Genomic DNA, 23,203 nt, shown 5'->3' with positions numbered 1-23,203 from the left:
TCTCACTCATGACCTGTTGCACATGATCTCATCCCTTGTTGCTCATTCATGTGTCTTGCTAACTGCTGCAGAGGTGGACAAAGACCTCTTAGATCGTCTTAAGAACATTAACGACACGCTGACGACGCAGTGGAACCGGCTGCAGAACATCAAGAACACTGTGGAAGACACCGGAAACCTGGCGGATAAGGCACGCAACAGAGTACGTGAGACTGAAAAACTTATTGAGCGGGCTAGAGAGGAGCTGGACAAGGCGAAGGATGCCATCAGCAAAGTGGTGAGTTTTATTTTGAGTGTGTTTGTGTGTGTGTGTGAGGGAGGGAGAGAGAGACAGAGTGCAATGAATGTGCTTCTCATCTCACCAGGATATCAAAATTCCCACAACCACTGGAGATCCAAACAACATGACACTCCTGGCTGAAGAGGCTCGCAGACTAGCAGAGAAGTAAGATTTAAAAAAAATAATTCCTGCCCTATTTGAATTAGACAATTTCATATGGGGAGGTGGACTTGTCATTTATTTCCGGAATTGATTACTGTCCACGTTTCTATGTGCTGTATGCTTTTGGAAAGATTTTGTCTTCTTTAAAATGATTATTATGTATTCAGTAGAAATAACAGCAACTAATATACACTCACTGGCCACTTTAATGCCCATTTGTGCACGTACCCATCAGCCAAATGTCACGTTAGATGCTTTTCTGCTCACCGTGGTTGTAAAGAGTGATCAAGTTCCTGTCGCCTTCCTGTCAGTTTGAACCGGTCTCGGGTGGGTTTCCTAAGAGCATCTTAACTAGGAGAGTGAGTGTTCATTGTGCTGCTTGCTCAACCATTTAACAATAATCTTTGTGCTGCGATGCTTTTAGGAAACTCAGGCCTGGTCATTCCCCTCTGATCCATCACTGGATGATTATTTTTTCCACTATTCTGTGTAAACCCAGGTAAGATATATAAGACAGTCGTGAGACCAGCTGTGATGTATGGATTGGAGACAGTACCCTTAACGAAGAGACAGGAGGCAAAGTTGGAGGTGGCGGAGTTGAGGATGTTCAGGTTTGTGATGAGTGACAAGGTTGGACAGGATAAGGAACGAGCACATCAGAGGGACAGCACATGTGGAGAGCTTGGGAATTAAGCTAAGAGAGATGAGACTGAGATGGTATGGGCACATCCTGAGAAGAGATGCAGAGCATGTTGGAAGGAGAATGTTGAGGATGGAGCTGCCAGGCAAACGAAAACGAGGAAGGCCAAAGAGGAGATACATGGATGTGGTGAGAGAGGACATGAAAGTGGCAGGTGTGGTAGAGAAGGATGTAGAAGACAGGGAGCAATGGAGACGAAAGAACCGCTGTGGCAACTCCTAATCAGGAGCAGCCAAAAGAACAACAATTCTGTGTAAACCCAAGAGATACAAAGTCACAGAGATCACATTTTTATGGGGGGAAGAGAGGGAGGTTGTACACTTGAGTGTAAAGACACTCTAGGAATCACTCATTTTTCCCGATCATCTCCTGCTCAAAACAAAAGCACGTATCTGACAAATTATAAATATGAGCAAGTTTAAAAGGGTGGCACAGTGGTGGAGTGGTTCGCACTGTCGCCTCACAGCAAGAAGGTTCTGGGTTCGAGCCCAGCGGCTGATGAGGGCCTTTCTGTGTGGAGTTTGCATGTTCTCCCCGTGTCTGCATGGGTTTCCTCCCGGTGCTCCAGTTTCCCCCCACAGTCCAAAGACGTGCAGGTTAGGTAAACGTGGGACGGCCTTGGGCTGAAGTGCCCGAGATTGGCTGCGCGCATGTATGCAGTGGCTTTGCTCTCCTATGATGAACTAAATTTCGTTGTACGTTTGTGCAGTAACAATAAAGGCATCCTACTGTATTAAAAGGGTGGGTTTCCGCTACATCCTACAGACATGTCCTGGTCATGTGACATACTGATGATGAGGTGCAACTTGTCTGGCAAGAAACCCTATAGCAACCAGTTATAATAAAGGTCAAAATAATCAGATTGGATCAAAATTTGGTGTGTAGCACTCATGGAACCTTTAATGTGACGTTCATGTGTACATAGTGAAGATGAACGTGTGGCTCAATCATGATCACTATAGACCCTTTTCACTCACGTGATCTTCGTAAACGCGACCGCCATTTTGGACATGAAGAAATAACGGTTTATGGCACAGACCCTTTTGGTTCTCGCTCATCTAGCTGCTACAATGACTGCTTAGACTGCAACAATAATACCTAACACACATTTAAGTATCCGTCGTAAAGACGTGAAACTCGTCGAGTGACGAGTGTGTTCATTGATCAGCTAACACAATCTAAAAGTAGACATACCATCACACTGCCCTGGCGCTGTGTACAGTTTACCTTCTATGGTTTGTGCACTCACTATTTGCCATTACTTTCTCCAACCCAGTGTTCGAACTATGCCGATATTTTCAGGGGGTCCCTTTTTTTCCCTTGGGGGGGTGCTTGCGCTTGTCTCAGAGCACGGATCTCCAAACATATGAGAAGCCTATCTTGCGCACATATCACGCGGACTCCACACACGCATCGCGTCTGAAGTCATAACTCATCAGGGAAAATCGTGTCCGCATTGGCATGTTCAAAAAACAACCTCGCGTCAACAATGATACCACACGCAAGAAAAAAAAAAAACAGTCAGCCTACTCAACACATCTGATCCACAGCAGCACCAAAGCATCACTGGAAATCATGTCAACAACCAATCTTCCATTTCAACACGCGTCAACAAACAAATGGCACCACAAACATGAACGAATCGGTCAGGCTACCGATTCCAAACCCACAGCAGACGAATAATTAAATGAATCTTACCTTAAAGCAGAATCGACCACAAAGGAAGTCTGTTGGCACACTTCCTTTCTACTAGTTTGTGTCCCCAACCTGGCAGCAGCAGTCGTTGCCATATCGGTTTATTTTATCTTTGATGTAAACACAACACTTCGGATATGCAAATGCTTCCCGTTACACACGATTGCTATGTCAATAAACATTTTGCCAATATTTTAGAGACCATCCATCTTCTCCGTCGGTCAGCATCTGTCGGAATCCGATAAAATGCTAAATCTTGCCTTGTGTGTTGATGGTTACTACATCCACGTGCACAACAATATGGTGGCATGATGGAAGTCTTCCTGAAAGTAAAAACTTTCTTTGATGGCTATATTCCTTTCGATGCTTCGCCGTCGTTCCTCGTTGTTGGCTGTGGTAGACTACTGGTAGTTCATGTCCAAAATGGCGGCCGCGTTTGTCGTGACGTCACGTGGGAAGGGTCTATACAACCCCTCCAGCAGCATTACTTAACAGACATGTGTCTGGGAATCTTGCCCCATCTGAATAGTACTATACTTGACTGGTTCATTTCTGTGCACAGGCATAAGACAGACGCAGATCAGATTGAGAAGATTGCAAAAGATGCCAATGACACATCGACCAAAGCCTACAACCTGCTGATGAAGACGCTGGACGGCAAGAACAAGATCAACAAGGACATTGATGACCTGAACAAGAAGTATGTATCTTTTAGAGTAGAGTTACTTCTCTGTATGTGCAGTACACTTCATGAAATGTCAATCACCCACAGGTACAATGAGGCCAAGGACCTGGCGAAGAACCTGGAGAAACAGGCCAATAAAGTGCGAGCTGAAGCAGAAGAAGCAGGAGACAAGGCTATGAAGATCTACGCTAACCTGACCAGCCTGCCTCCATTTGATATCAGCTCATTAGAGGTAGAGATGCTGGTTATAGGCAAACACTAACCTAGTTAAAAGATTTTAGAGGTAAAGTGTAAAATAAATTCCACAGACACCTCGGCACAGATTTCATTATTGGAGCCACAGTAGAGGCTTTTTAATCTTAAACCGTCCAAGTGACAGAATACATTAAGTTTGGCATTATTGGATTTATTGAGGTACATAATGTATGCATACCATTTAAATGACATGATGTGCTTTTAGGATGAAGCCAATAAAATAAAGAAGGAGGCATCGGACCTGGATAAGCTCATCGATAAAACTGAGAGGGAATACAATGATCTAAGAGAAGACTTGAGAGGCAAAGAAAGTGATGTTCGCAGACTGCTGGAGAAGGGGAAGACTGAGCAACAGGTGCCTTTCTTTTGGTCTTGGATTAAACCTGTGGATTTTGCAGATTCTGTTGACTTGCAGTTAGGTCCATATATATTTGGACACTGACACAATTTTTTTTTAACCTGTTTACTGAAACATATTCAAGTTATAGTGAACATGGACATAAAGTCCAGACTTTCAGCTTTCATTTGAGGGTACCCACATTAAAATTGGATGAAGGGTTTAGGAGTTTCAGCTCCTTAACATGTGCCACCCTGTTTTTAAAGGGACCAGAAGTAATTGGACAATTGACTCAAAGGCTATTTCATGGGCTGGCATGGGCAATTCCTTTATGTCATTCTCAATTAAGCAGATAAAAGGCCTGGAGTTGATTTGAGGTGTGGTGCTTGCATTTGGAAGATTTTGCTGTGAAGAAAACATGCGGTCAAAGGAGCTCTCCATGCAGGTGAAACAAGCCATCCTTAAGCTGCGAAAACAGAAAAAACCCATCCGAGAAATTGCTACAATATTAGGAGTGGCAAAATCTACAGTTTGGTACATCCTGAGAAAGAAAGAGAGAAAGCACTGGTGAACTCATCAATGCAAAAAGACCTGGACACTCACAGAAGACAACACTGGTGGATGATCGCAGAATAATTTCCATGGTGAAGAGAAACCCCTTCACAACAGCCAACCAAGTGAACAACACTCTCCAGGAGGTAGGCGTATCAATATCCAAATCTACCATAAAGAGAAGACTACATGAAAGTAAATACAGGGGGATCACTGCACGGTGCGAGCCACTCATAAGCCTCAAGAATAAAAAGGCTAGGTTGGACTTTGCTAAAAAACGTCTAAAAAAAGCCAGCACAGTTCTGGAAGAACATTCTTTGGACAGATGAAACCAAGATCAACTTCTACCAGAATGATGGAAAGAAAAAAGTATGGCAAAGGTGTGGTACAGCTCATGATCCAAAGCATACCACATCATCTGTAAAACACGGCGGAGGCAGTGTGATGGCTTGGGCATGCATGGCTGCCAGTGGCACTGGGTCACTAAGTGTTTATTGATGATGTGACACAGGACAGAAGCAGCCGGATTAATTCTGAGGTATTCAGAGACGTACTGTGTGCTCAAATCCAGCCAAATGCAGCCAAACTGATTGGTCGGCGTTTCATAATACAGATGCACAATGACCCAAAACATAAAGCCAAAGCAACCCAAGAGTTTATTAAAGCAAAGGAGTGGAATATTCTTGAATGGCCAAGTCAGTCACCTGATCTCAACCCAATTGAGCATGCATTTCACTTGTTAAAGACTAAACTTCAGACAGAAAGGCCCACAAACAAACAGCAATTGAAAACCGCTGCAGTAAAGGCCTGGCAGAACATTAAAAAGGAGGAAACACAGCGTCTGGTGATGTCCATGAGTTCAAGACTTCAGGCAGTCATTGCCAACAAAGGGTTTTCAACCAAGTATTAGAAATGAACATTTTATTTACAATTATTTAATTTGTCCAATTACTTTTGAGCCCCTGAAATGAAGGGATTGTGTTTAAAAAATGCTTTAGTTCCTCACATTTTTATGCAATCATTTTGTTCAACCCACTGAATTAAAGCTGAAAGTCTGAACTTCAACCGCAGCTGAATTGTTTTGTTCAAAATTCATTGTGGTATTGTACAGAACCAAAATTAGAAAAATGTCTGTCCAAATATTTATGGACCTAAGTGTAACTCTCTATCTATCCACATACAGTACCAGTCAAACGTTTGAACTCGCCTTCTAATTCAATGGTTCCTGAGTTTTATTAATTAAGACACTTCATGTTTTAAAGTAATGATGGCTGTCATTTCTCTTTACTTAGTTGAGCAGTTCTTGACATAATCTGGATTACTGAAGTTGTGGAATAGGGCTATTTACTGTATTATTTACTGTTTGAGCTCAAATACATTAAGAAGGCAAAAAAATTTTAAGAAGGCAAAAAAATTTCACTACCACTTTTTTTTTTTTTTTTGGTTAAACCCTTTCACCACTGCGCAACTTCATATACAGACTGCTATATCTGTACACACACTATATAACTTTATATAAGAAATACCATTAACACCAAGTAACCTTGATAAATTGAATATAAACCAGTACACAGTTTTAAAAGAAAATATAGCAAACTAGAGCGTGTGCTGCAGTAACATCTTTGGTACTGTTGGAAACTAGAGGAATTCTGCTTCGGGAATATGTAACCCTTATGACAATAAACTGAACACGGGTAAATTTACGTTATGTCCACTAATATTTACTGAAAGAAAGATGTGTAACCCTGATTAACATAAAATAACATTGTGCTTATCTAAATTACGTCATAGGAAAGCCTGGGAATCTGATTTCCCAACCAGTCAGCATATACAACACATCACCCTACTACAATGAGACTGGAATAGCAGTGGTGAAAGGGTTAATTCCATATGTTATTTCATAGTTTTGTTGTTATCCCCTGCTGGCTGAAAGGCCTGAAGGGGGATTATGTCGTGGTGGCGTCCGTCCCGGGAAGGGTACTTGCCTTCTTGAAATCGACTCCTCTCACAATTTTTGGAGGAATTTCACGAAACTTGGCAGGATTCTTTGTTATATGTCGGTAATACACACATTGTAATTTCGTTCAGTTCGGTCACATTTTACCAGAGTTATGGCCTAGTTGCCAGCAGGGGATATTGTGCTATGAATGAGTAGGGATGTACAAACTTTTGACTGGTACTGTATATCACCTTTAAATTTACAACAACAAATGTAGCTGTAAAATCAGCCAGTCTACTGCTAATAAAAGTTCTGTTTGGTTATTTGAATGAATGAATGAACCCTTTGTCACTGTTACCAGTGAAATTGATCATCAACCTGTCCTTACAGAGGGAAACAGGACAGGAAGACAGGGATAAAAGAAAAAGAAACACAGTAGTAACATGAGGAAAGATGAGGGGAAAAAAAAGACCCCCCCCCCACTATGCTCCTATCATGAGTACAGTGTGGGAGCATTTAAAAACCTCCGCACAAGCGCACAATAACACAAGTACACTTTAAAACATGGGACTTGAGAGGGGGGAAGGAGGGGGCAATCAGGGGTGGGGGAAGGGGTAAGGGGGGGAGGAGGTAGAGGTAACCCAGCGCAAGCAAGCAGCCGTCCGCTCCTGCAGCCATGCAAGCGGCGCTGGTCACGCACCCACTTGTCACACTGGGGGTGAAAAAATGGCAACCGTGGAAAATTGGGGAAGGAATGCGAAGAATGCAAGTGTCTCTCCCAGCAGTGACCTTCTGGGGGAAATGTTGCCCCAGCAATGGCCTTGATCGAGGCCAGTGCTGTTCAGGGAGCTGAATGTCGATAAGAGAGATTGTTTGGTCTTTCGAACAGACGCAGTCTTTACACGTCCACACCACTCATCCATATCTGTCCATTTCATCCGTTCTGTTCAATTCAATTCCATTTGGTCTCCGAAATACTTATTCCTTGCAAAGCCGAAAGCGTTTCCATGATGACAACCATGTTGTGGTTCAAGTTCTGCCACAGTCTGAGTGCCAACAGCTTTGCCCACCACTTCAATCATATCGGGCAGCTTTGTGGGGCTTTGAACAGCTGTCACCGTTGTCTGATTTCCTCGATATACCAGGGCAATGCCTAATCCAATCCTCAAAAGTCTGGTAATCATGGTTCCGAATAGGTAGATATCTTCAATGTCTTCCACAGACATTCCGGCAGGACAGGTGGGTTCCCCCGAACCCAGAAACTGTGTCAATTTCGTTAGGAGACCAGTTTATCAAATCCATGCTTTTTTAGTTTAGAAATTCAATGCGGAGAGAGTCTGTCAAAAAAAAAAAAAGTATTTGCAGTAATTTCTGAAATTTGTTAAGTATAGCTAGCTTCTTCAGTTTGCAGTTTAGCTACTTTTTGGCACTAAATGGCAGACGCTGCTAATGTTGACCTGATGTCCTTTGATGCTCATACTAATATATAATGGACAACTGTGTCTGCTATTTTATTAATCACCAGCCACCACTTGTTCCATTCAGTTTAGTGTATTGGTGATGATTGTTGTTTAAACATGCAACATTTCCTTTAATTTCTTAATAGTGGCCCAATTTATTTGATTAAAAAGCGGATGCTCGGGCTTAGAGATGTTTAATGAGCTTCGCTACACAGTTAATAGGGAGAATGAAGGCCAGGCTGCAGGGAGGTCCAGATTTAAAAGTGATGAAAGACGAGAAAGATGATGAATCTTTTAGCCTACAGCTTCGTCCTATTATAACCCAGTAAAACGTCACGCTAATGAAAGAGCTGATCCCTGAACACACACTTTTATAGTAAGAAAATTACACTGTGTAGATACACACCCAGGCAGATTCAATTAAAAGCAATGCTTACATTTTGCTGCTTGTACAATTTTATTTCATTTATGCACTTCCTTGGATTTGGCCTGTTTTTATAATTATAGTTATTCAAATACAGCAAAGAGCTCTCCGAAATCTTTTTAATTCAGGTGGTAAATAATTACACGTTGAATGAAGTCTCCATCAGTTCCTTTTTTTTTTTTTTCCTTTCCCACTCACGTTTCTTTACTTTTATTCTGTGCTGTTCAGACAGCGGATCAGTTGCTGGCACGGGCAGATGCAGCCAAGGCCCTGGCAGAAGAGGCAGCAAAGAAAGGCCTATCCACATACCAGGATGCAAAGGACATTCTCAACAACCTCCGAGGTAAATGAGGATTACTCATAAATGAGGTGTAAATGAGGTGTAATCTTCAGGTGTTTTTTATATATACAGTACCAGTCAAAAGTTTGGAAACACCTTCAAATTCGATGTTTTTTTTCTTTATTTTAATTAACTAAAAGACGCTTCTTGTCTTAAAGTAATGACTGACTGTTATTTCTCTTTACTTAGTTGAGTGGTTCTTGACATAATATGGATTACTACAGTTGTCGAGCAGGGCTATTTACTGTATTTTTATTATTTACTCTTTACTGGTTGATGGTGTCAAATGCATTAAGAAGGCAAGAAATTCTATTTTTGACAAGACACACCTGTTAATTGAGAAGCATTCCAGGTGACGACCTCATGAAGCTGGTTCAGATAATGCCAATAGTGTGCAAAGCTGTTATCAAGGTAAATAGTGACGACTTTGAAGAATCTAAAAGATGAAACATGTTGCTGTTTTAACACTTTTTTTTGTTTACCGTATAATTCCATATGTTCCATATGTTATTTCATAGTTTTGATGAGTTCAGTATTGTTCTACAATGTAGGAAATAAAAACATCGAATTTGAAGGTGTTTCCAAACTTTTGACTGGTACTGTGTGTGTATACTTTTTCAATTATCTTCAAAATACTAGATGAAATCAAGTTTAACTTGGAACACTTGGCTGGTCGAGTGCGCCCCCTGCTGGCTGCACTATGTAACAGCTACTGGGTGGGTGGATAGATCTTTACCTCCGCCAAGGAGGTTATGTTTTCGGTAGCATTGGTTTGTTTGTTTGTTAGCAACATTACGGAAAAAGTAATGAACTGATTGCTCTGAAATTTTTTCCAGAGGTGTGACTGGGCACAAGTAACAATCCATTAAATTTTGGCGGTGATCCGGATCACCTTCTGGATCCCGGATTTTTTTTTTAAAGGATTCTTGGCGGAGGTCTGCACTCTCCGAGTGCTTTTCTAGTTGTTATTATTATTATTTTTACTCTGAATATTCTCGCTTCATACCTGTAGTATTAGACCTGATGATTATATGAAGTATCTTAGATACAAGTGTAATGCCTTGTATTTTTAATTCTTTTAAACATTGGTCTTCGCTTAAAACACTCATGGTAGACATGAGTAGCTCAGCTGGTCTGAAAGAGACCCTGGGTCACAGCTATTGCGGTTAAAATTGACTTGAAATATCGGGTCACATGCAGCATCCATAGTCATATGTTAATTAACAATATTGGTGAATAATAACCGAGACAAAGTCAAGGTTATTATTCACCAATATTCACTGAGCCTGAGGCGGATAATTGTTTTCGTATAAATATGCAGGTGATTTTTTTTTTTTTTTTTTTTTTTTAATTAATCGTATTTTTAAAAAATTATTTACTTCAAACTTCAAAAGCGGCATGCAAATGTAATAAAGGTGCACGCGGACTTGTCACTTATCTATGCTGACTCACATAAAATACTTTGTTTTGAAATGGATAAATTAAGTCACACTTCCCCCTTACCTTTGAATAGTTTTAGACCAAACTTCGTGGCATCTTTACTGCTTTTAGGAACAGCATTTTATTTCATGATTTGTAATTCTTCCTCACTTACGGTGACTAAGTGATTGGCCGCCATTTTGCCGAGCCGCTCGAGGTGATTGGTCGACAGATTTGGACCATTTCTCAGTAATCAGCGGGCGCAATTTCCTGTAATCACCCGCGCGTTTATACTAATCCCTATCAGTCACGTATTAATCCCTAAGAATCTCTTCTTATATAATTAAAGGTGGATTCTTGTCATCTCTGGTTTTCATCACTATTCTCATGTTGCTCGTGTCTCTCTGCAGACTTCGATAGGAGAGTAAACGACAACAAGACCACAGCGGAGGAAGCTTTGAAACGTATCCCACAAATCAATGCGACAATCAACGCTGCCAGTGAGAAGACTCTGCAGGCTGAGGCAGCCCTGGGCAACGCTGCGGCTGACGCTAAACAGGCCAAGTCCAAAGCAGAGGAAGCTGAGAAAATCGCCAGCGGTGTCCAGAAGGTATCCACAGATTGTCTGATAAGGCTGAGGAAATCCTCTAGGTCACTTAGTTACACAGAGTAACCATTTTTCACGTTCTCCTGAGTAGGGTTCGGCTAAAGCCAAAGCAGATGCAGAAAAGGCCTTTGATGACACGATGAAACTGGACAACGAGGTGAAGGACTTGATGAACCAGCTAGGAGACGCCGAGAACGAGCTGAAGAAGAAGAAAGACGATGCAATGCAGGACATGATGATGGCTTCGATGGTAAATCTAGACTGTTGATTGGCTTTTGCTTGCCATACATGGATTACAAAGTAAGGAATGTATAACCTAGCACCTTACTGATCACTGAAGTGGACTTGAAGTGTTACAGTAGCATACAAATAATGACTGGTGGTGATGTGTTCTTACTTTTTGTTCTCACAGTTGTATGCTAATTTTTATTTCTTATAATTTCAATAAACTGTTAGTATTTATCATGTTACTATTATAAGCTGAAAAGAGCATGGCTGTGGGGAAAGGTGGCACACTGATCCCAAAAATACAAACATCAATATACCTCTACTGAGAAACTGGAGATTGCTCTAGTCAGGCACGTGCACACGTAGGGCTTTAGGGGTGCTTGAGCCCCTGCCCTTTTTGCCTCGAATTAAATGTTGCCCTTTTAAAATAATAATAATAATAATAATAATAATAAATAATACAGTCCTGTTAGAAGTTTAAAACGACAGCGGTACAAAAACTCCACGGCAATCGACCAATTTTCTTGTAATACGGGGTCGTTGTGTGCGTTGAGCTGCCGCTTCTCTGTCCATTGCTGCTCCACTCGAGTGCGGCCGACCAGAGAGAGGGGGCGCGCGGCCAGAGAGAGGGGGCGCGCGGCCAGAGAGAGGGGGCGCGCGGACATGAGTGAGAGGGAAGAAGCCGCTGCGCTGCCACAATGATAACAGAGGAGACGTGACAGTGAGGCAGCTTGAACATGTGAGTTATGGTCTAACAGTTAGCCCTTTCAAACTGTATGTACATGACATTTGGGCGTTTGTAGGGCTACTGACATTTATGCGCGTAATTTAAGTCTCTGTAGTTTAATAATCTGCTTGTTAACTGACGTGACCTGACCTGTTACTGTTCACAATCGATTGCCTCGGGCGTGCTTCGGTGTACATGCAAGTATCATATCGTCGGGAAGCTTGCATTCTCCTCTTGTATATATAACTAGTCATCGACCTCTTCCACAACATGCTCAAATCAAATGTGGGTTATGTTTCAGAAAAAAACAATGTTATGTGTCAGTTTCTATTTTTGCTGGACGTCGGAGTACGGCGCATCGAGCAGCACAGAGAAGTTTGCATGGTACAGGAAATCGAGTATAAAATACAAAATAAAATGCCGCTGACTGATTTTTATCATTTTGTCCATTAGGCTATTTACTTATTTGTTCAAAGTTCAGGTTTCACTGTTCAGTGTTAAATCTTTTTAACAATAAAAAAGCCTAATAATGCACCAGTGTTTTATTGCTTTGCATGTCTTCCAAGCCTATGATAATGTGAGTGACAATTTTGCTGACACAAAAGAAATGGCAATTGCATATCACTTTCACCAACACAGGACACATAGTTCAGTACTTACCTTCCTATTAGTACGTTAATTTTAATTCTACATTTCCATATTTTGGAAAGGACCGGGGAAAAAAAAATCATGCACTTGCTGCCCTTTTTCTGACTTTGAGCCCCTGCCCCTCTATAACCCTGTGCACGTCCCTGGCTCTAGTCATGCTTTAGGGACTCAGAATCTACCCTATCAGTGCGTCATAGTCAGACACACAAGGGATAAGAACCACTGGAGTGAAGAAAGGCGGTAATGCGTTTTAATCGATATTCTGAAAAAGTCCGTGTTGAGGTAACAGTACACGTTAGATCATACCTCATGACTACCTGTGAAACTGTGACAGTCCTACTTCGCACGGTAACCATCATGTCCATCTTGTTCACAGGCATCAGACAACGCAAAGGAAGCAGAAGAAAACGCCCGCAAAGCCAAAAACTCTGTCCGCACTGTACTCAACGCAATCACTGCTTTACTCGGCCAGCTAGGTGAGCTCAGCACTCGGCGTTCTATGCTTTCACATGCGTACTAGGAAAGAGTTTATATTCCACCACTGACTTGTCTATGCTCTGACCACGCAGGCAACATTGACAAGGTGGATCTGAGTAAGCTGGACCAGATCGACAGATCGCTGAAGGAAGCCAAGGGGAAAATGGCAGACAGCGATTTGGACAGGAAGTTGAAGGAGCTGAATGATATGGCCAAGAGCCAGGAGGATATGATTAGCGATTACGACCGGCAGATCCGAGAGATCCGTGCCGACATTGCCAACCTCAATGACATCAAGAACACTCTGCCGGACGGCTGCTTCAACACGCCGTCTCTCGAGCGGCCTTAACGTCTCTCCGCTCCTGCTCTCATCCCTAACTCTTTGCCCTCTTCTTGTCTCTACCACACCTGTCGCCATGTAACATTTGGGGCAAGATGCCATCTTTTACCAAAATCTTTTTTTTTTCCCCCAGCTGTATTTTCCATTTTTCCATCAGTGAAGCCACTTTTTTTTTTTAATCAAACCCAACAATTCACAGACAATACTACTTTTTACTACCAGATATGTAATCATACTACTGTGTGAAAAGGACAGGCTTGGAGAGGTGGCTTCTCGAGTTGTGTGACCGCACCACCTCCAGAACTTTTATTCCTCCTCCATCCTGCCTTCAATCCCAGTGCCATGAAGCGGTCACATCAACTTGCTTGTTGTGATTTATTATTGTTGTTATTATTATTATTATTATTTTATTTTTATTTTTTTAAAGCTACTATCCAACACATTACTTTATAACTCCAACTATTTACAGCTGGTTCAGAAAACGGACAGTGAAGGAATCTTATTTGCTGTTTTCTTTGTACTCTGAGTCTCTTCTCTTAGTCTCTCTCTCTCTCTCTCTCTCATGTGCTTGCGTGCTCTGAAAGTTAGACACCAGCTATCAGTGATCGTGCAGAGAGAGTTAGTAATACACACTACAGTACAGTATTCAGCTCGGCTCATCTCTTGTCTCATGAGCATAACTGCAAACAGTGATGCACAAATGCCTTATAGATTCACACTTCATATCCAGTTCACATTCAGCTCAGTGGTCTAAACTCATTTCGTGTACTTATTTTAACGCTTCAACGTCATCGTTTTCTATAAAACGATGCTGCTGCTTACTTACAGGTGTACTGCGGATCACATGTTCACGTTTTTATTTTCAAGGCAAAAATTCAACACTATGCAACTTTGTACATTTGCGTAGAAAGACTTATCTGATACACTGGTGCTAATAATTATTTCAAATGTTATATTTTTGTGTGAATGTTTTTTAATTATTATTATTATTATGATATAGAGTGAGGATTTTTTTTCCCTTTTTTTGTTTTGTGTAAATATATTCTTAAATGTTTCAGGAATGGCTGAGTTTTAAAACTACACCGCCAGCTGTAGGTTATTTCACAAGAGAAAATCAGCTAAAATCTCCACTTCTATAATATATAAATCTTTATACAAGTCCTGTGGTATAATATGCTTGCTTGTATACATGGCTAATTTTTTTGTTGCCTCATAGCGCTGCCATTTATTTTAATTGTGTTTAATTCTCAGCAGGTGGTTAATAAATAAAAAAAATATAATGCTTTTGTAAGGAGAACACTCCCTGAACTAAAACTGCTTAAATGTGTCCAATATGTCTAACATTTCAAAAAGTATTTTGACAGCAAGCTGGTCATGTGACTAGTTTAGCAGACATGATGGTGTCTTGTGCCTTTACTGCTGGAGATCATCAGCCCACCCAATTCAAGATTTATATACTTTTTTTTTTAAACTAAGGATGCAATCAGAAATTGTGCACACACTACGCGATTCTTGTTGTTGCTAGTTTTAAAGAAGCAGGAAGAATATGAAGCACTCCACTATAACTTCTCAGAGAAATTATTATTCATTTTTGCATCATTACTGGTCACAAGTCTGTAATGGCTTTGACACTCCTACTTTATGTATGAAATTATCCAGAACACTTTCTCGAAACCTCTTGCCTTACCAATGTGGACACGAGTGCAACGTACACAATTATGTATGCAGCAGTGTTTATGATTTTTCATGTAACAAGTATTTTTAAGCTCTTCAGTATGTGGGTGTGTGTTGCACAGTCTTCAAGTTGGTTTTAAGCTCCTGCTCTGTTTCCTCTGTTGATCAAGACACTTTTCACACACACACTTGAAAGGGCCTGAGAAACTCCAGCTTGTCACCCATTTGCCTGTTCAATAAAATTATAACATTTGAATAATAAACAGTGGTTATTTCCGGACCTGATAATGTGTGATCATAGTCATTTAATTGTGACTCACTGAGTCGTCTAGACACCAGTGATTCACCTTTCACAAAGCAGACCTTAACTATGCTACAGATGAACTATAAATTGTTAGATTTGTAGTAACAGAGATCAGCTCTGAATATTATAACTGTATTATTCATAGACTATAAACCATGAAAATTATCATTTTTCTTTGTGTAATTAATATAGTTTACAAAATTAAATATGTTGTGATTGCGTGAACATCCTTATAAGCGCCCTTGTTCACACTAGTGAACCCTCTAAATTATTTTTGGTGCATCCTGTTATTAAAAGTCACAATTAGTTCAATGGAGTTGACCTGTGTGCAATTAAAGTATTGCATGATCTCAGAATAAATACACCTGTGCCTGGAAGCCTCCAGAGTTTGTTAGAGAACGTACCTAAACAAACAGCATCATGAATACCAAGAAGCTGTCAAAACGATTCCTGACAAAGTTCTGGAAAAGAGGCAATCATGGTTTGGTTACTTAAAAAAAAAAAACGAGGATAGACGGGCAGACAGACTTACTAATTTATTTACTGATTGACTTGATTACTGATTTATTTGCTCACTAATTTGATTGCTAATTGGCTTTCTGACTTACCTACTTATTAATTTATTTACTGACTGACCTAATGATTTACTTACTTAGGCCCTGGTCACACTACAGCTCGCAATGGGTTTGCGAATACTTGAAAAATTGGTAGCATCGCCACCAGTCATGCGATGCATGGCAAATCTTCTCCGAGCTTCACAAGTTGTTTTTTGGTATGTCTCCACCTCATGAGTAGCCAAAAACATCATAAAAATTTTCAATGCATGCATTGAAATTTGGTGATGTTTTCGTCGGCAAACTAAGCAGCGAATACTCGCAGATGGGTTTGGGAATACTTCCCGAAGCTCAGAGAAGCATTGCCATCAAATGCCTCATTTTCATTGGTAACCCATTGCAAAGCATCAGGAGCTGTAGTGTGAACATAGGCTTGATGGAGTCTCCTGTCGATACGACAGATGAATAGGCAGTCAGATTATTTGTCCTCATGTGGGAATGAAGACCTAGTCTTGAGGCGCACAGTCGGCCACAGACGTTGCAGGCAAAAGAGTTCAGTGGGTATGGGGCTGTTTCCTTCTTTCTCTCTTTGCCCTTGGATTGCAGCTGCCCTCTTGGACTCAAACGTCTTTATGCCCAGACCGCAGTAATGTCTCCAGGACACCCTGTCAAGGGTCAGGTCTTCCCAGGAGACAGTGTCAATGTCTCAGTTTAGTTATGAACATAGGCTTACTGAATAACATAGTATGTACTGACTTACTTTACTGATCCACAATGGGAAATTTGGGAAATATTTGAACATCCCTATTAAACCCGTTATTTAAAAATTGGAAGAATTTGGTACAAATGCAACTCTGCCTAGAGGAGGTCATCCACCAAAAATCAGTGACTTAAAAAAAAAAAGAGAGAGAGACGTAACCAAGAGGGTAACTCTGAAGGAGCTGGAGAATTCTATAGCTCAGATAGATGTTCACAGGACAACTATACCCTGGACATTCTAGAAAGCTGGACTCCATGGAAGAGTGGTGAGCCATATGTTTGATGTTTGCCAAAGGTGAGTTGGAGACTCGGGGAGGGGGGGATTAAAAAAGGTTTCCTGGTCTGACTGGTCATTTTGGCCTTGGCAAAAATTGCTACATTTGGTGGAAGCCCAAAACACCCTGAGAACACCATCCACACGGTGAAGCATGGTGGTGGGAGCATCATGTTGACCATCGCCCTTGGTCTTTTGACTCTCTGACTAATCTCCTTACCCCATCACTGACTTTTGGTGGATGGCCTCATTTTGGAATGGTTATAGTTGTGCCATATTCTTTAAATGCATTTAAATAAGATATAAAGTGCTCTGAGGGATATTCGAAGTTTGGTGTTTTTATAACCAAACCCTGAATGATGCTTGTTTTGATATCTCACAATTGATTTGATGATCATAATGCTGTTTGCTAATGTTCTCCAACTCTAAGGAAGAGGTGTATTCATCTTGAGATCACATGTACTGGTTGTGGAATATTTATGCCTGTTAATAAGTGATGCTGCTAGCTGGATGGGTCATCAGATCTGGCTAGTTTGATGCAAATCGGGACTTGCAGCTGCATTGTTCCTTGACAGAATTACTGGTGTTAAGATTTAATCATAATGAGCTGCATGTTCTAATCGATGACTCAGCAGGCACGGTTAGCTCGTCATACTGATGACTGGTTGAGGGCTTCGTTGCTAAAGAATTGAGCTTATCTCTATTCTGAAGGCTGTAACACACCACAAGGGCCATCATTGTTCCATTTTTGGTCTTTGCAGACTGTACACCACTTATTTCCCCAAGTTATTTACATTCATTAAAATAAAGGGCTTTCTTGAACATGCTTGGGAGTCATTCTGTCCTTAAAGCATGCATAAAGATTCCCCTGTTCAAAATGGCAGTAAAATCTATGGCATTTAGACTATAAAAAGTATAATCAAATTCACCATGTGATACACGGAATGTTCAATGTTCTCTGCCATTTGAGTAAGCCTTATTCATCCAGAAGACCTAAAACTTGGTATTAATCAAGAAATATTGGAGCTGACTAAGTCTTCAATATCCATTTTAACTTGTTTTAAATTTTTTGCTAGACAGGTTGTTTCTTGTATAAGTATTCCTTTATCACTGCGAGAACACAAACAGTGAATCGTACAGGCTAAATCATGCACATATACGAGCTTGGCTCCAGACACCTGTACACAGAAAGGAAAGGCAAGTCACTGTGCGAGTGCAGGGTGTGGTCAGACATAGACAGGATATGACTTGGGACGCTCCATGAGTGTAGTATGTGTGTGTGTGAGGTCAAATTCAGGTGGGGCATGGTGTGTGCAAACTGAGCAAGGCGTGGCTGTGTGTGTGTTTGGGTATGCTTGGTAACCTCTGACTCAGCCCATGTCTCAAGTACTTTGACGGTGTGTGACATGCTGGGCGTAGCTTCTTGTACACAGTCATGAAATCACAGCCTTAAGGTGCTGCATTTTTTTTTTCTCACCCAGCTGGAATTTCTTTCCTTGCTGCAGGCTATGTCTTTATCCTAACTAGCTGGCAACTTCCCTCATCTCCCTTAGAATTCTAGGTGTGGCTGTGCCATCTATATATAATAACCACATAAAACAAATATGCATTCCAGTCTGCGTACAGGTAGAGCTGATTTGTGCCATTTACAAAATCTTAATGATAAACAGTTTTTGCACACTTTTCTTATTCAAGGAAATGATTCAGTGCCATGTCAATAAATAAATTTGGCTATTGTCCAAATGAAGCATTACACCCAGGCTTTCATGTGCAAATGTAGCCTCGAGCCACTTTGTATCTATTAGTGTGTTATCCTGTACATTGCCCTTATATTAATTATCCTTTCAGCTTTTATCAGCTTGGATGTTTGTCTAGGGTGTTTCCTGCTGTTTTTCTTCTGTTGCTATGAATCCTACTGCTGTGAGACTTTTTTTTTTTCAGAACGTTCTAAAACACAACATGAAAAGAGTTTAATGTAGCATAACAACAACCAAACCACACCCAATCTCTCACACACGTACCTTGTCATAAATACCATCCACTGTCCAAAGGACAAAACTGTAACTGAAATATAACAATAATTTTTTATAATGGATAATGAATTGGTGATGTAGAAGCATCAAATTTCTCACCTAGTTTATGAATTAACTACTGTCTATTGTGAAAATGAATGACCCCATAAACTAAATAAAGAGCAGAATTTTTTTCTCATGATAAACTTATCATAAACAGCTTAACACTGTTTAACACAACATGAGTACTGTCAATTAGATTAAATGCAAAATAACGACTCCATAAACTCATCTCATTATCTCTAGCCACTTTATCCTGTTCTACAGGGTCACAGGCCAGCTGGAGCCTATCCCAGCTGACTACAGGCGAAAGACAGGGTACACCCTGGACAAGTCACCAGGTCATCACAGGGCTGACACATAGACACAGACAACCATTCACACTCACATTCACACCTACGGTCAATTTAGAGCCACCAGTTAACCTAACCTGCATGTCTTTGGACTGTGGGGGAAACCAGAGCACCCGGAGGAAACCCACGCAGACAACATGCAAACTCCGCACAGAAGGGCCCTCACCGGCCACGGGGCTCGAACCCGGACCTTCTTGCTGTGAGGCGACAGCACTAACCACTACACCACCGTGCCGCCCCACTCCATAAACTAAATATAAATATTTGATGTTGCTTGGTTGTTGTTTTTGAGTATTTTAACAGGCTTTTAAGTTCAGAATGTCCAGTATTGTTTTTCTCAGAGAAATGTTCACTCATTTCAAGACAATACCATTTGAAGGAAATTCATGTCATCTTCATGGTTACAAAAACAAGGTTTGTATAACAGCATTTTTGTATATATTTCCAATTCATTAGAAGAATGAATTCACTTAAACATACCAGAGTATTACAATGTTATACATTAATTGCATTTTTTTTTTTTTTTTACAATATTTACAACATTTCATAGAGCATTTCCATCCTCAATTGTTCTTTGGGTTGTCCCTGAGTAGGCTAACCCTTAAAGGCCATAAGTAAAAACTGTTCTGAAAACATTTCAGGAAGAATCCCATCCTTGCTACAAAAAGGCAAAAACAACAACTATCCAGCTTAGGCCAAATACCACCTGCCAAAACACAAGCTGAACTGCTTGAGCTGGTAAATTATCTTTGCCAGCCGATCATTTATATTCCAGTTCCCTTATTATTTGCATAAAATGATCACTAAATGTTAGATATTTACTAATTTCTGAAAAATAAATTGTCTAAGATGTAGCTGCAAAGATGGTCGACAGTCTTGACTAGCTCTGTCTGTGTTTAGACAGACGATAAGTGGTCGGACTAAGCTGGATTGTTTGTTAAGAGCATAAACCAGCCAAAAAAAAAACAGTTGAGCAGCCCTTTCGAAAAAAAGTGCATTTCAGTGGTATGTTATCAGAAAAAAAGTTACTTAATTGTAGCTTTCCTCGTCACTGAGGTGGTAACCTCAAGGGTCCATCTTTCTAGTGTGTTATCTTTTACCTGGAAAGGTTCAAAAAAAGAAAAAGAAATTAAAAGTCCTCTAAAATGGACTTGTGGTCCTTCAGGTCCAATTATGTACTTTAAATCATTTTAAATGGATGCTACATTCACAATATCATGCAAAATATACACAATAAAGTTACAAAAGATATACTATTGAGGTTACAATTCCAGTGACAAGAAAACGTACAGTTTAGTACCTACTGTACAACTACCAAAGCACATAGTAAATATTGTTTGATATCATTTACAAACCAAACAAAGGGAAATTTTTTGGTCTCGGTTGTCTGTGTTGGCGAGCGGCATTGGTGGTACAGCGGTTAGCACTGTCGCCTCATAGCAAGAAGGTTCTGGGTTTGAACCTCGTAGCTGACTGGGGAATTTCTGTGTGGAGTTTGCATGTTCTCCCCATGCCTTTGTGGGTTTCCTCTATTGCCCCTTTTCCACCAAAGCAGTTCCAGGGCTGGTTCGGGGCCAGTGCTTAGTTTGGAACCGGGTTTTCTGTTTCCACTGACAAAGAACTGGCTCTGGGGCCAGAAAAACCGGTTCCAGGCTAGCACCAACTCTCTGCTGGGCTAAAGGAAAGAACCGCTTATGTCAGCGGGGGGGCGGAGTTGTTAAGACTGACAACAATAGCAAGACCGCGAAAGGTTGCCATTTTTAAGCGACAAGAAGCAGCAGCTGTACAAACACAAAGTCATCCATTATTATTGTTGTTGTTGTTGTTGCTGCTTCTTCTTCTCCGTGTTGTTGTTGCTTCGATGTTTGCGCCAAGGTTTATGCAAATGCAGCGACGTAACTGACGTATACAGTGACGTAATGACGTGGCTCCCCTTAGCACCGCAAGTTATGGAAAAGCAAACTGGTTCTCAGCTGGCTCGCAAGTTGAACGAGTTGTGAACCAGCACTGGCCCCGAACCAGCCCTGGAACTGATTTGGTGGAAAAGGGGTATATATTCTCTGGTTTCCTGCAACAGTCCAAAGACATGTGGATTAGGTCAATTGGCCACTCTAAATTGCCCACAGGTGAGAATCTGAATGCGAATGGTTGTTCGTTTCTGTGTTAGCTCTGCAATAGTTGGTGACCTGCCCAGGGTGAACCCTATCTCTCACCCAAAGTCACCTGGGATTGTCTCCAGCTTCTCCTGTAACCCTGACAGATAAGTGGTATAGATATTGGATCAGTGGATGGATGTCTGTGTTGGTTTCTTGTTGATCATAGAATACACTTTCAGACAAAGGGTACTAAACTTTCTTGTCTTTGTTGTACCTTAGTATCTTTAGACTGTCTTTTATCTGGAAAGTTTTACTCTAAAAGGTAATTATGGTCTATTTATGCAGCTTAAATCATGTTTACAGTTACACTACATTCACAATTCCAGGTGAAAGATACATGCTTCAGGTACAAATCATACACCCTTCAGAGTACCATTTCAAAATGAAGGAAAGGTACAATTTAGCACTGTATTTTTTCCCTGTTAGATAGCAAAAGTTTTTCCACTGCCATAATTAACACATGGCATTAGTGAATATTATTTATGAACCATCCATCCATCCATTACCTGTAGCTGCTTATCCTGTTCTACAGGGTCGCAGGCAAGCTGGAGCCTATCCCAGCTGACTATGGGCGAGCGGCGGGGTACACCCTGGACAAGTCGCCAGGTCATCACAGGGCTGACACATAGACAGAGACAACCATTCACACTCACATTCACACCTACGGTCAATTTAGAGTCACCAGTTAACCTAACCTGCATGTCTTTGGACTGTGGGGGAAACCGGAGCACCCGGAGGAAACCCACGCGGACACGGGGAGAACATGCAAACGCCACACAGAAAGGCCCTCCACACAGAAAGGCCCCCCTGGGTTCAAGCTGGGCTTGAATCCAGGACCTTCTTCCTGTGAGGCGACAGTGGTAACCACTACACCACCATGCCACCCCATTTATGAACCAAACAAGTGGAAAATTGTTTTGGTCTTGGTTGTTCTGTTTTTGTTTTGGCTTTTTGCTGGTTGTGGTATACAACCCCGATTCCAAAAAAGTTGGGACAAAGTACAAATTGTAAATAAAAACGGAATGCAATGATGTGGAAGTTTCAAAATTCCATATTTTATTCAGAATAGAACATAGATGACATATCAAATGTTTAAACTGAGAAAATGTATCATTTAAAGAGAAAAATTAGGTGATTTTAAATTTCATGACAACAACACATCTCAAAAAAGTTGGAACAAGGCCATGTTTACCACTGTGAGACATCCCCTTTTCTCTTTACAACAGTCTGTAAACGTCTGGGGACTGAGGAGACAAGTTGCTCAAGTTTAGGGATAGGAATGTTAACCCATTCTTGTCTAATGTAGGATTCTAGTTACTCAACTGTCTTAGGTCTTTTTTGTCGTATCTTCCGTTTTATGATGCGCCAAATGTTTTCCGTGGGTGAAAGATCTGGACTGCAGGCTGGCCAGTTCAGTACCCGGACCCTTCTTCTACGCAGCCATGATGCTGTAATTGATACAGTATGTGGTTTGGCATTGTCATGTTGGAAAATGCAAGGTCTTCCCTGAAAGAGACGTCGTCTGGATGGGAGCATATGTTGCTCTAGAACCTGGATATACCTTTCAGCATTGACAGTGTCTTTCCAGATGTGTAAGCTGCCCATGCCACACACACTAATGTCACCCCATACCATCAGAGATGCAGGCTTCTGAACTGAGCGCTGATAACAACTTGGGTCGTCCTTCTCCTCTTTAGTCTGAATGACACGGTGTCCCTGATTTCCATAAAGAACTTCACATTTTGATTCGTCTGACCACAGAACAGTTTAAATGAGCCTTGG

The 23,203-nt window shown here is 41.1% G+C and overlaps 1 protein-coding gene across 1 annotated transcript in view; it reads left to right on the top strand.

Annotated features, from left to right (window-relative positions):
• Positions 1–15,237, top strand: part of lamc1 (laminin, gamma 1) — a 206,782-nt gene extending 191,545 nt beyond the window's left edge. Inside the window, exons 19-28 of the mRNA XM_060930986.1 lie at positions 72–277; positions 366–445; positions 3,400–3,537; positions 3,610–3,754; positions 3,983–4,132; positions 8,718–8,832; positions 10,659–10,858; positions 10,947–11,105; positions 12,835–12,934; positions 13,028–15,237. Of these exons, the coding sequence (XP_060786969.1) occupies positions 72–277; positions 366–445; positions 3,400–3,537; positions 3,610–3,754; positions 3,983–4,132; positions 8,718–8,832; positions 10,659–10,858; positions 10,947–11,105; positions 12,835–12,934; positions 13,028–13,284 (1,550 nt within the window). The 3' untranslated portion in view covers positions 13,285–15,237. The remainder of the gene's footprint in view (positions 1–71; positions 278–365; positions 446–3,399; positions 3,538–3,609; positions 3,755–3,982; positions 4,133–8,717; positions 8,833–10,658; positions 10,859–10,946; positions 11,106–12,834; positions 12,935–13,027) is intronic.
• The last annotated feature ends 7,966 nt before the right edge of the window (positions 15,238–23,203 follow it).

Source organism: Neoarius graeffei, chromosome 1, assembly GCF_027579695.1.
Source record: "Neoarius graeffei isolate fNeoGra1 chromosome 1, fNeoGra1.pri, whole genome shotgun sequence".
Classification (NCBI taxonomy): Eukaryota; Metazoa; Chordata; class Actinopteri; order Siluriformes; family Ariidae; genus Neoarius; species Neoarius graeffei.
The sequence above is the reverse complement of the archived record's forward strand: the minus strand, read 5'-3'. Positions and strand labels throughout refer to the sequence as shown.